Raw genomic sequence first — 12,700 nt, forward strand, 5'->3', positions numbered from 1 at the left:
TCAGTTTAGAATAATATCTGTATTCTCTGATTTGTGCCAAAACATTTTAATTTTGCGTGACATCCATGTTTATGTGTAGGTTGTGCATGTGATGGCAACATTTTTCACTTGTGAGCTGGTTACTATATGTACAAATACTCCAATATTGTTGTGTTATTAATAAATAAATATGGTGTAAAACATAAACAATGATGTCCATTATTCTGAGTAATTTCTTAAAGTGCTCATATTATGCTCATTTTCAGGTTCATAATTGTATTTAGAGGTTGTACCAGAATAGGTTTATGTGGTTTGATTTTCAGAAAACACCATATATTTGTTGTACTGCACATTGCTGCAGCTCCTCTTTTCACCCTGTGTGTTGAGCTCTCTGTTTTAGCTACAGAGTGAGGCATCTCACTTCTGTTCCATCTTTGTTGGGAGTCGCACATGAGCAGTAAGTACTGCTAGCTAGTCAGTTGCAGAGTATGAGGGAGTGTTATGCTAGCAGCTAGGCGAGCATTATAACGTGTGTTACAAAGTGAAAAGCGTTCGTCACGGAAGTAAAGGCTGGACTACAATAGAGCTGTTTGGACACTGTTTTCTCTGGAAGATGGTAAGTCCCTTTGGGGTAGACTTTGGGCTTTTTCACTTTGTAAACCTATAGCGTGCACAAAAAAGATATATAACACAATAAAGGAAAGGGGAAAAGCCAAAAAGCATAATATGAGCACTTTAAGAGACAATCGACTAAACTGAAATGAATAAACTTTAACTCAGAGACTTCAGACAATGCTAACTTACAACAATTAATACCTGGTTGCATGTGTAACTAAATTAACATTCAGGATGTAAATATTAACAACTCAAACAGAAAATACATACTACCTGTGAGGGAGATTGGTATTTGGTTAGGTGTTACATTTAAGATTTGAAGAACTGAAAACACTGGACTAAAAATAGCAGCTGACTTGAGAAGTACTTTTATACATTAGAGCTATTTACACAGTACAATCCAGCTCCTGCATTGCATGCAAAATATGGACAGCATCTGTCCTAACAGACAAAAACGTTGCTTAACATCTACGATCCAGATCACAAATGTTCTGTTAACATCTTTGCACACTGATACCAAAACAGGTGAGGTAAATAAGACTTCAGCGATCCATCCCATTGTCATCCGACTGCTGCCCGCGGAAACAAGTAACCCTCATACGCTCACAGAAGTCCAGTTCTTCCTGTTGGAAACAAAAATGTGACTTTGAAAGATGTTCCTGGACAAGAATAAAGCCTTGTCCTAGACAATGGATTAAAAAAAAAAAACTGATATCTTCATTTGCCTAAAAGTTAAATTGTCTTATGGAAACGTTTCGACATGTTGGCTTCTAGTTGGCACTTGAAAATGCATTTAGTCAGAAGTTGGTTGCTTTTTGTTTAGACATACTATTTCATTAATATTGTACACATTTCCACAACACTAAATTTTGCCATCATGCAGTCATAGTTTTGTACATGAGAAAAGACAACCGTCTTATAAACATCTCCTCTGCTTGCTTTTAAAAATAAAAAAAGACTAAAAAACTATTTTAGGTCTACATTCACACAATACTTGAACCAAGGTTTACCATCTTTTACCATCAGGCTTAAAGACATAGGCATTACCTGGCTTTCTTCTTTTCCTTGGAGCTCTTTGGATAGCTGTCTGAGTAACTCCTCCAGACCCAAAGCAGGATTCCTGCAGTCTTTGAGACCCTGTGGACAGTCTTCCACCAGACTAGACAATACATCAGACACACAAAAGAGTTAAACTACTAATGAACCATGAATTAATGTCAACTTGTGGGTGTTAGAGACAGCAAGGTTGAAATTAAGAGAAGATGTTTCTTACCAGCAAAGGGCGCCAAGCACATGTTCATGGAAATCTGAGTGTGGTGTGCGAAGAACAGATACCAGCTGCTGTACCATACCCATGGAGACAACTGTGTCTGCAGGAAGAAGGAAGAATATGTAGATAATATATCTGACCCAAAATGAACTAAGTACTTCCCAGTCAAAACTGCAAGTCATCAGTTTATTAGACCCGAGCAGTGGAAAAATAAAATCGATAACACAACAACAGTAGTTAAAAACATACTGATTGCTTTATGTTTGGAACACACCTGTAGCAACTCACCAGCCCCTACTGTTGGATCAGGGCTTGAGCATCAGCTGGTAGGGGTGCCTGGAGGTCTGGAATTGGGAACTCAGGTTCTAGGCTATAGGCTATTATTATTATCATTAGCAAGCTTCTTTTTGTAAAATAATTAGTGAACTGTTCGTCATAACTTTTTTTTTTTATTTGTGAATATCTGCTCTTTTAATTTACAGAATATGATTTTACAGGGCAAACATTGCCAGATTTTCAGACAAAGGCTGTGATGGCAAAAAAATAAATAATCCCAAGCTTAGTTAAACGCACTGTCCTGTTTCGATTCCTTTCTCATTCCTACCTTTCGTTTCAGGATGTGACATGAGCAGGTTGAGCAGAAGGAATGCAGACTTAGTTTGGAGCTTCTCGTTGTCTGACTGCATGCCTCGCATCAGCATTGAGAAGCCATCATGGGACAAGAATGCCTGGAGTCCTGCCTCCTGCTCTCGAACCAGACCTAAAGTCACAACAGGATACAGTTACAGTCTGTTCTGAGGTGAACTGTATCCTGAACGTCAAATCTAGTCTCAAGTTTTTACACTCTCTCTTTCAATGCTGTCAAAAAACCAATTCACGCTTCTGATCAAACCACTAGTCAGTAACATTATTAGCCAGTTTCAAGTAAACAGTATTCAACATTGAGCGAGTTTCGTACTTTGTAATTTTTGCAGCTTGCAGTCTTAGATACTTACACGACACAGCATAAAGGGCTTTCACTCTGACGGTGGGGTGGGGGTCTGAGTCTGTCAGCTGCAGCAGTTTTGGCAGTGCCCCGATGCTAAACAAGTGGACCTGCACCTGCGACATGTTCTGGGCACAGGTAGCGATAAGATGGGCAGCACGCCACCTCAGTCCACTTTGGGCATGACACAGATACTGGGAGAGGCACAATTCCAGTCCACCAAGAGTCATTAGGTCTGTGAAGCACAGGAATAGAGGACAAAGTCAGGATAAAGGCCAACATAAAGTATTTCTTTTTTTTTCATAACCTCTAGTCAGCTAGTGGTTCTAAGTCCATGCTTAGACTGCATGGAAATATCAACTATAATACAGTTTATAACAAACCTCTAGCATTGTCCAGGTTCTCACACAACTCTGACAGCAATTCAAAGGCTGATTCCCGCTCATCTTCATCCTCTTCATCCCTCTCCTCCTCTCCTTCTCTCTCCCTTTCGCTCCTTCCCTCTTTGCGTAAGACGGCCAAGCAGTGCTTTATCTGCTCCACTTCATCCATTGGGCCTTTACAGACTTCTGCAAGAGCATCTCCCAGCCACGTCTTCCTCTGTAACAAATAAAGAGTACAAGAATGTTGCTTACCTTTGATGCAAGTTAGAGGTCTTCATGGGTCCAAATTAAAACCTGTACTCCCTAAGATGGACTGTCCTTTTAAAACATCTCAAAACACACACAAAAATCCAAAGTACCTGGACTGAGCCCAAATTGACTCGAAAAAGGGTTATAATTTCAGGAGAACCCATGGGGCACTGGGATCAATTGTTTTGGTTCTGATAGAGGCTTTATGAGAAACAATGGATAAACACTATGACCTTGTGATGGAACAATGCCTGCAAATAGTTTTGAGCACTTGAAGAGCACTTGTGTCTAGAGCTATAACTAACAATTAGTTTCATCATCAATTAATGTCAGAAAATGGCCTTTTACAATTTCCCACAGTCTTTGTCGCCAAAATACAAAGATGTTTACTTCAAAAGCATAGAAAAGAAAAACAACAAATATTAAAATTGTAGGAGTTGAAACCAGTAAATATGGGCCTTTCGCTTAAAAAAAATGAGTTAAAACAATCAATAACCAAAAAAGACCATCTAAAGCAGTGGTTCCCAACCTGGGGTCCGGGGACCCCTAAGGGGGACGGCAAAGATCACAGGGGGGGCGCAAGTCTTTATCTGGTTTGAGGTTGAGGTAAAAAAAAAAAATATTTGCACATGTTAAACAAATTATGATAAATATATAATGTATACAAAAGTCTGTATAAAAACTATATATTTTTGTTGTCGCTTAAACTTGTAGGCAGGCTACTTAGTAGGCCAAACCTCTGGGACCTCTTAACCTGGGACCCTTGCTGTCATCAGGTCAGCTGCTAGCTGCTATTATCCTCGTTTTTCCTGCCGCCACGGCATCACTATTTTATGAATAAAACATGGCGGAGAAACGTAAAAGTGCTGATAACTCCTCTGTATCAAAAAAGAAAGTAAGGGAAAGTTACCTCAACTTCGGTTTCGGAGGGGGGGCTCAGCTTTTCTTAGACACAAGTAGGGGGGGCGCCAAGGAAAAAAGGTTGGGAACCACTGGTCTAAAGTACAGTGAGAACTAACTGACGTGGACTAGAAAGTCTGGAACAAACGAGATGTGTGCGTGTAGGGCTTTCTGCCCAAAGCCTCCTTAGGTTTGCAATGTATTATTAACAGGCCCTCACCTCCTCTGACATGGGTTCAACAGTGGCAGGTCCCTCTGCGGCTGAACCAGCATCCACTGCTAGCTGCAGGACCCCCTGAAGGTTCTGGGGATATCTCCTAGTTGGTCTGTCTTCTGCCATGATGTGCACTGCTGAGGAGCAAAACAAGAAACATCAACAAGACAAGGACAACCGGATTCAAAAATGACGTGCAGTAGACAGGGCCTGTGAAAATGAATACAAAATACAGGAAGCAAACCCAGAAGACAGTTTTAAACTTTACTCTCTGATGACCCTGGCATTACCCTTGCACTAACTCTAGGACCCCATTCACTGCTAATAGACAGTAACGTTACAGCTCATTAGTTTACATCACTAGAATCATGCTAAATTTAAAAACATTTAAAAACGCAGTAGCCCTATATAATCCTTAAACTTAACACAATTTACCTTTACAAGAGTCCTATAAAGCTGTGTTGGAAAAATAGACACACTGCGTCTTTTTAAAGCAAGTTAACTTCCCTTTAAACACAGATACATGAATGCGCTAGAAGAACATTCTAGCTAACGTAACGTTAGCTGATCTCACGAGTGGCAAGGAGGCTGCCATGCTGTACCGTAAACCTTGAACCAAATTGGCAAGCAAAAATGTTTTTCCGGACTCTTTCCTCATCTTTTGTGTCATTTAAGTATTCACATTTTCTATGCTAATTCAGTACTTTAAAATGTATAATACTGTAAAACTGACAGTATTATAACCTTGGCATTTAAAAGGCACAACAGCAAACTACCTTTTTCTATGCAAACGCCAACTATTAGCGTGTTTAAGGTAAATCTGTGACGTTTGTACGCACGGCGTTCAGAGAGTATCAGTAAAAGTAAGAGGAGAATAGCGCCTCGTGAAATTCCAATTAGATAATGATAATTTCCTCATGTCGTGCAGCTTACAACATATGTGATTTTGATGATTGATTTAGATTTAAATATTAACACATTTGTTTAAATCGTGACAAGTAAAAAGCAAACATTTCTCCACCAATGCCCTAGATAAAATAAGCAAGTTAGAGAAATGAATACAAAACAATGGCTTTTACAATAACTTTAAAAACGAACTACTCAGTTTGATCTGCTTGTATCCTCATACCTGCAGTTTGGCACTTTCTCTTATTAAATAATTTGAATAAGTCGTGTCTTGATGTGTATTGTTATCATTAGTAGTAGTGGTATTGAAAACACAATTAACACCATTCGTAGTGGTAGCATTATATTAGTATACCATAGTAACCAATCTATGTTTGTAACGAATAAAACGCCATTTTTGTCTGCTGCGTGGGCGACAGCTTTGTAGCTGGTGAGGTACTCTCTTGATTTTATGATCGTCTTGGTTTTGCCTCACCATCCAAGATGGCGGCGCTTGTGGGATTGCGTGCATGTTTCTCCGGTAAATTAGTTTAATTTTCTTGTAGTAAATGACTCCGTATGCATTTCTGGCACTTTGTTGATTCATAGCACCCGGATTTGTTCTACAGATAAGAGAATATGTTGTTTGTGTTTGTAGAAACATATTATATCATGAAAAAAGAGATGCTGCTGTCTCTTCAATAGCAGAGCAAGGTCACGTTACCAATGATTGTTAGCTAACGATACAGCTAGCTGAGGATGAGAACTGACTGATGAATAATGATTGAAACTAGCTAATATTATAGGCAGCTAGATATCGAAACCTACTGTTTAATAACTAACAGCAGCTCATTTGGAGGAGAAGTCTCGGGTCTTCCCTTCTGGTTCAAAGGGTTTGTTAGCTTAATGCAAGCTGCTGCAGAGCTGCTTTCAGCGAATTACCTGATGTAAACTGTAAATCAGATTCAAAAACTCAGACACAGTCCCATTCCTATCATCAGAAAATAATGAGACTTTGATTATTGCAGGTGCAAAACATACATGCTTATTTTACAGTATTTGAATGTTTTTTTTTTTTGTTTTTTTTTTTATTAAAATGACAGTGATGCTTTACCTTGTGACACTGGCATACCTTTAAATTAGATGATAGTCAGCAAAGATGTGTGAGACATTCAGTGCTAACAGAAAATTGAGACAATATTGTTATCAACAGATGTCTACATACAGTATATTTTGCAGTGAGACTGAAAAAGGAAAATAATAGTTTAAATGTCTGTCATGAAGCAAACATAAAAAAGGGTTTACTGGAACACATGGTGGAATTATACACTAGATAATCATGTTAAATAATCAGCCATTTTCTAAATTTATATAATTCTCACATTTTGATTCCCTCTTCTCAGCCCTTCAGCTGTCTTCGCCATGCCTCCTGCACAGCTCCTTTAAATTGGTGAGTGTGCACACAAACTGCAGTCTACAGACTGTTTAACATGGATTTTGAAACTACATTATTCCTGTGTTTTTTTTGTCTTGTAGTCTGCTGTGCCCCTGAGTCGGCGGACCTTTGCTGCAGAGGCTAAGAAGACATACAGCAGGGACAAGCCCCATGTGAACATTGGAACAATTGGTCATGTTGATCACGGAAAGACAACCCTGACTGCAGCCATCACAAAAGGTAGAGTCACTGACGTCCTAGGTTTTACTCTACACTGGCCCAGATTACCTTAAATCCAACATTAATTGGATCTAGAGACTGAGTTTGCTCCACTAACCTACGACAATTTGAGGCCTAATTTTTTTTCTTCAAATTTTTTATATATATATAGTTTTGGGTAACAAGAAATCAGAAATGTGACCGTGGTATGTTTTTGGGTCCTCAGTGCTCGCTGACGCTGGTGGTGCTAACTATAAAAAATATGAGGACATTGACAATGCCCCCGAAGAGAAGGCCAGAGGAATCACCATCAATGCCTCTCATGTAGAATACACCACAGCCAACAGACATTATGCTCACACAGACTGTCCTGGTCATGCTGACTATGTCAAGGTAATCTGCCTTTACTTAAGTTCTTCAAAGCACCAGCAACAGGCCTGGCCTGGAAAGTGCTGAACATAATGCAGCTTTGTTGTTATTCAGTCCTACCAGAAAAATGCGGAATTTTTTTGTGATTGTTGCGGGCAAAAATCCTTGATTATGCAGCACATTTTCTTAAAAAATGTGATGGAATATGCGGGATATTTATGCAATTTTATGCGATGAAATTGCGGGAATTTGCAAAAATTGCAGGTACTTGCAAAAACTGCGGTTTCATCGTGGGGTTTGCAGCTTTTCGATGATGTTCACGTCGCGTAATTACGTCACTTCATAATGTTCCCATGGCAACAGGGGAAAATGGCTGCTCTTGTGTGAAGTAAACGCAACATTTTTCAACTTTCTGCTAAGATATATGTGACTTTTTTGCAACGAAAGTGCGGCGTATTTGAAAAAATGCGGCCCCCACATAAATATGCGGACTTTGGCTGATTTAGCATTGAATTATGCGATCGCGTGATCGAGTTTTTCTGGAGGGACTGGTTATTTTAGCTGATCAGAATCCTTGTTTCTCCATAAGCATTTCAACCTTATGTATTTACATTATAAATAACTTAAATGTAATTAATTACCTCGACATCTTCTCTTTTTTTAGAACATGATTACAGGCACAGCTCAGATGGACGGCTGCATCCTGGTGGTGGCGGCCACTGACGGCCAGATGCCTCAGACACGAGAGCACCTCCTGTTGGCCAGGCAGATAGGTGTCGAGCATGTTGTGGTTTTCATCAACAAGGCCGATGCCGTGGAGGACAGGGAGATGGTGGAACTGGTGGAGATCGAGATCCGCGAGCTGCTCACAGAGTTCGGCTATGACGGCGAGAACACACCTGTTGTGATAGGTTCAGCCCTCTGCGCCCTGGAGGTGAGGGGAACGCCTGCAGTCATTTTTCTTACAATTTAGATAATACTTTGCTGATCTTAACCACTAGTGGTTTACAGCTCTGTCAGCTACTTTTGCATGGTTTTAACAACGAGCTACAGTAAAAATAATGGTTCAGTCAGCAAAATCTTGTTGCTAATTGCAGTAAATTTTGAGTCTCTAACGTGAGGCATCTAGATGTGATCTGACTTAATGATTTTTGTTTTGCTCCATCTCAGAACAGAGAGCCTGAACTCGGTGTAAATGCAGTGATGAGTCTGCTGGAGATCGTGGATTCTTATGTTCCTCTGCCCAAAAGAGAGCTGGAAAAACCCTTCCTTCTGCCCATTGAAGGGGTTTACTCAATCCCAGGTAGGCAACTACAAGAAATGCAACCTGCACACTTTTCGTCTCAACACTGTACTGTAATGCAGAACCCAATTAGGGAGAAATATTGGTGGTATTAGTTTCGTTGTAATGAATTCATAGCTTTAATGTAGTTGCCTCTGTTCAGTGGTGAAATATTATGACTGACTTGCTCCTCCTAGCTGTGCAAATGCACCATCTCAAAACGAGTCAGAAGTTAGTGACGTGAAAAAGTTATTTGCTCTAAATTTGAGTGTTCTCTTTTGTGTGCTTCAGGCAGAGGTACGGTGGTGACGGGCACTATGGAGAGGGGTATCATCAAGAAAGGAGACGACTGTGAGTTTGTGGGCCACAATCGCAGCTTCAAGTCAGTGGTTACAGGTGAGTGAAAGGGAGAAAAAAAAAAGCAACAGAAACTCAAGAGGAGGAGCTCCTGTGTTACTTACAAAGCACTTAACCACAGCATGACACATTTGCAGACAGGTCACAATATGAAGGAAAAATCTGAATAAATGGAGAAACTTTACAAATGCAGACACCTCCATACAGGGCATTAGGGGCTCACTGAATTGTCTGAGTATGTAAATATGAATCCCATAACATGACCTTCACGATCACAAACTATCATCCCAGTTGAAGACTACTGTATGGGTGATTATTTGCTGATATGTTTAGCTTAAATGATACTTTACTGTATGAGTGGTGGTGTTCACACAGGATTTTCATCTAGCTTATTTTGCTCAGGTATTGAGATGTTCCACAAGTCTCTGGATCGGGCAGAAGCAGGAGATAACCTGGGCGCTCTGGTCCGAGGACTGAAGAGAGAAGATATAAGGAGAGGGATGGTGATGTGCAAACCAGGATCCATCCAGCCTTACCAAAAAATCAAGGCCCAGGTCTGAGAGCACAAACCAGTTGACCGACCAATAGTCCCATTTATTTTTATTTATTACATGACTACCGGCCAAAGAGTAGTTTTAAAGGCAAACTGGGAGACCAGACAGATGTTGGACACAAGTCATGTTTCCATCTAATTGTCAAGCGAATTTTAAGTAAACTTTTAAAATGTCGCAGAAAAGAAAATGCAAATTAGAAGCGTTTCATCAACTGGTTTAGAGCGAATAAACTACTGTAGACTACGCAAAGCGTAGTTTCGTCACAAATTGACGTTACGCATGGTTGTAGATTGCAAACCGGCTTGCTATATCAAAGAGTTTAGAAGCTAAGTTCCTTGGCTAAATGGAGAGAGGTATTATTGTACAAGTTGGCCACGTGTGCAGAATACAGGGTTGTGGAAGAGACATTTGGTGTCAGCGAGACAACCGTTTACCGCTGTGTATATGCAGGGCCATACAATTCAAGCTGTTGAACCAATTCATCAATTTACCCGACGTGTTTGAGGCAGAGGCTATAGCGCACCGCAACTCCACTACGCACCTTGTGCCACAAGTGTACAGTGCACTGGGTGGGACCCGAATCTCGATCCTTCCCCCATCCGATGGATACCAGGACTATAGTCGTGAGTTACATGTTCGCTACGTCACAACTTATTCAGCAAAGCATTAACTCTTTTTCGAAAAAGGCAAAAACCACCTCAAGCGAGCTTAAAAACCTTTTTGCGAATTTGAGTCGAATTTTGCCATTTCCATCAACATTTTCTAATGTGATACTTCAAAATGCGCATAAAAAGTTGATGGAAACATGACTACAGACACTGTCTATCTACTGGCAAAGCAAAATAGAGTGAGGATGGTTATGTAATGTTTTTTTTTTTTTTTATTATTTGTTTAGTTTAATTTTTACTATTTGAAAGAGTGTGGAACTTTTACATATAAATGAATGTCTGTTACATTCAAGCCCTTGTCTAATGAGTTCACACAGTGCTGATTAAGCCTGTTAGCTGCTATTCTGGCTCTCTGATTGGTTACACAGTATGTCAGTCTACCTGTTTTACTCAATACCTGGACATGCAGGAAGGGTGGAGAGACCACAGCATGCAGCTGGATGAATCCCTCTGCTTCTCTTAAGCATGTCCACAGTGTTTGTGTAATTACTCTCACAGCCAGAGGGGGGAGACAAAGGTTCTGCACTCCAGCTTTAAAATAAAAATGCACTGTGTCTAGTAACTGAAACGCTGACGTGTGTGTGGACATGTTTGTGCTTCCTGTATTACAGGTGTATGTTCTGAGTAAGGAAGAGGGAGGCAGACACAAACCTTTTGTCACCAACTTCATGCCCGTCATGTTCTCTCTAACCTGGGACATGGCCTGCAGAGTCACTCTGCCCGATGACAAGGTTTGTGTGTGTATGTCGGTCTGTCAGTGAATGGATGTTTGTAAAATAGCTAATGCATGTATTCAACATCTTAATATACTTTATATAACTTCAGTATGTTTCAGGTCAAACATATATAGAGATTTAAAAAAGTACGCTAAAATGGCTTATATATATTTAGATATTTAGATATTTGAAGCAATGCTGCATTTTGCGCTGTGAAAGTTGTAGGAATTATAAGTTTCACAAAGGTAGTATTGAATTCAGACCTGTTGGATCTTGATTTTATTACAGCGTACCCGTATGGATTTGCCGATAGGGTGTTGGCATACACCAGTTTATGTTTTCAACATAACCTAATGTACTTTTTAAGCTTCTTGCATTTGTAAACAATGTAGTACAACAACAGGATTTTGAAGGACAGTAACCACTCTCCTGTCTGTTGTTGTCATCTTTGTCCAGGAAATGGTGATGCCAGGGGAGGACACCTCCTTGACGCTCACACTCCGCCAGCCAATGGTTTTAGAGAAAGGCCAGAGGTTCACTCTGAGAGACGGAAACAGAACCATCGGCACCGGCCTGGTCACAGACATCCTGGCAGTTAAAGATGAAGACCAGAGCAACTGGGGCTGAAGGGGAAACTCTGCAGAGAGGACTGGGGTGGGGGGAGGATGTGCTGGGGGTGCAGGGAGGAAGGGTCTGTGGATATCTGTGTCTGGTCAAATCAAATAATTATAGAAACATACAAATACAGTACATAAACCCATGCACAAACCTCAAACAGAAATTGACTCAAATGAATGCGTGGTTCATGGTTGTTCAGATTTACCCAACCAAAATACCTGAAATGTTTAGCACTGTCTTTATGTTTAAAGGCCAAACTGTCAAAAATCCGTCATTTATGTAATAAAATGTATTTAATAATGCCTCCTTTGTTTAGTGGTATTTGCTAGCCAGGTGATTTTACAAAAGCAAATGCACAAAAAAAAAATTATATATGAACAAGAAGTATATTCCTTTCTGTTACATGTATTATGCATAAATACCGCCAAGTCTAAGTGTCTTCCGTGAAAAAGGCCTATGCGATTTGCATATTACTGCATGTTACGAGATGAATATGTCACACGAGGGCAGCAAAGAGGTGCTGCAAGAGCGTGTTTGCAAGTGATGTCAAAATGATTTTTAATTATAATGAACAAAATTAGGAAGTCAGAGTATATTTCTTAACTATATCTTTTTTTTGATGAGCTGTAAAAAAAAAAAAGTTAAATACAATAAAACTAGTAACTTAAACATTACATTAATTCTACAATTTGTGGTTAGTATATTACTTGACATATATTTAGACTATCAACTCCATTAGTTAACTAGGTGTAGATGTTTTGAGATGTGATGAAACGATAACCCTGCTGATCTCTTCAGCATGGTCTGCTAATCTGAGAGGTGATGGATTAAAAGTTTGAATGGTCTGACTCTCCTGTAGTAGCCTGACGTCATCCTACTCAGATTCTAGTCAGAATATGATCTTCCCGACCTCAAATGTTGTGGGCGGGGCTAAATTCGGCTGGCATCCAGGCTACTCGTGCTTTCAAGGTCAGATAAAGGATTCTTTTATGAAAAAGGTTT

The 12,700-nt window shown here is 40.0% G+C and overlaps 2 protein-coding genes across 3 annotated transcripts; one reads left to right on the forward strand and one right to left on the reverse strand.

The window, feature by feature from the left end:
• Positions 1-4: 4 nt before the first annotated feature.
• hspbp1 (HSPA (heat shock 70kDa) binding protein, cytoplasmic cochaperone 1) lies at positions 5-5,447 on the reverse strand. 2 transcript variants are annotated; one of them, XM_031320772.2, is made up of 9 exons: positions 5,340-5,447; positions 4,602-4,732; positions 3,233-3,449; positions 2,860-3,084; positions 2,469-2,624; positions 1,868-1,964; positions 1,642-1,753; positions 714-1,217; positions 5-214 (listed from the first exon to the last, which is right to left on the reverse strand). In XM_031320772.2, exons 2-8 carry the CDS (start codon positions 4,719-4,721, stop codon positions 1,137-1,139), a joined length of 1,008 nt encoding a protein of 335 aa, XP_031176632.1. In that variant the 5' UTR covers positions 4,722-4,732; positions 5,340-5,447; the 3' UTR covers positions 5-214; positions 714-1,136. The 2 variants fall into 2 exon arrangements, with proteins under 2 accessions (XP_031176632.1, XP_031176631.1); XM_031320771.2 differs by lacking the exon at positions 5,340-5,447 and adding an exon at positions 5,031-5,224.
• Positions 5,448-5,751: 304 nt separating this feature from the next.
• Positions 5,752-12,000, forward strand: tufm (Tu translation elongation factor, mitochondrial). The gene is made up of 10 exons (XM_031320770.2): positions 5,752-6,021; positions 6,884-6,930; positions 7,017-7,155; positions 7,361-7,527; positions 8,168-8,437; positions 8,674-8,806; positions 9,077-9,181; positions 9,545-9,696; positions 10,976-11,095; positions 11,537-12,000. Exons 1-10 carry the CDS (start codon positions 5,985-5,987, stop codon positions 11,705-11,707), a joined length of 1,341 nt encoding a protein of 446 aa, XP_031176630.1. The 5' UTR covers positions 5,752-5,984; the 3' UTR covers positions 11,708-12,000.
• The last annotated feature ends 700 nt before the right edge of the window (positions 12,001-12,700 follow it).

Source organism: Sander lucioperca, chromosome 21 (genome assembly GCF_008315115.2).
Source record: "Sander lucioperca isolate FBNREF2018 chromosome 21, SLUC_FBN_1.2, whole genome shotgun sequence".
Lineage (NCBI taxonomy): Eukaryota > Metazoa > Chordata > Actinopteri > Perciformes > Percidae > Sander > Sander lucioperca.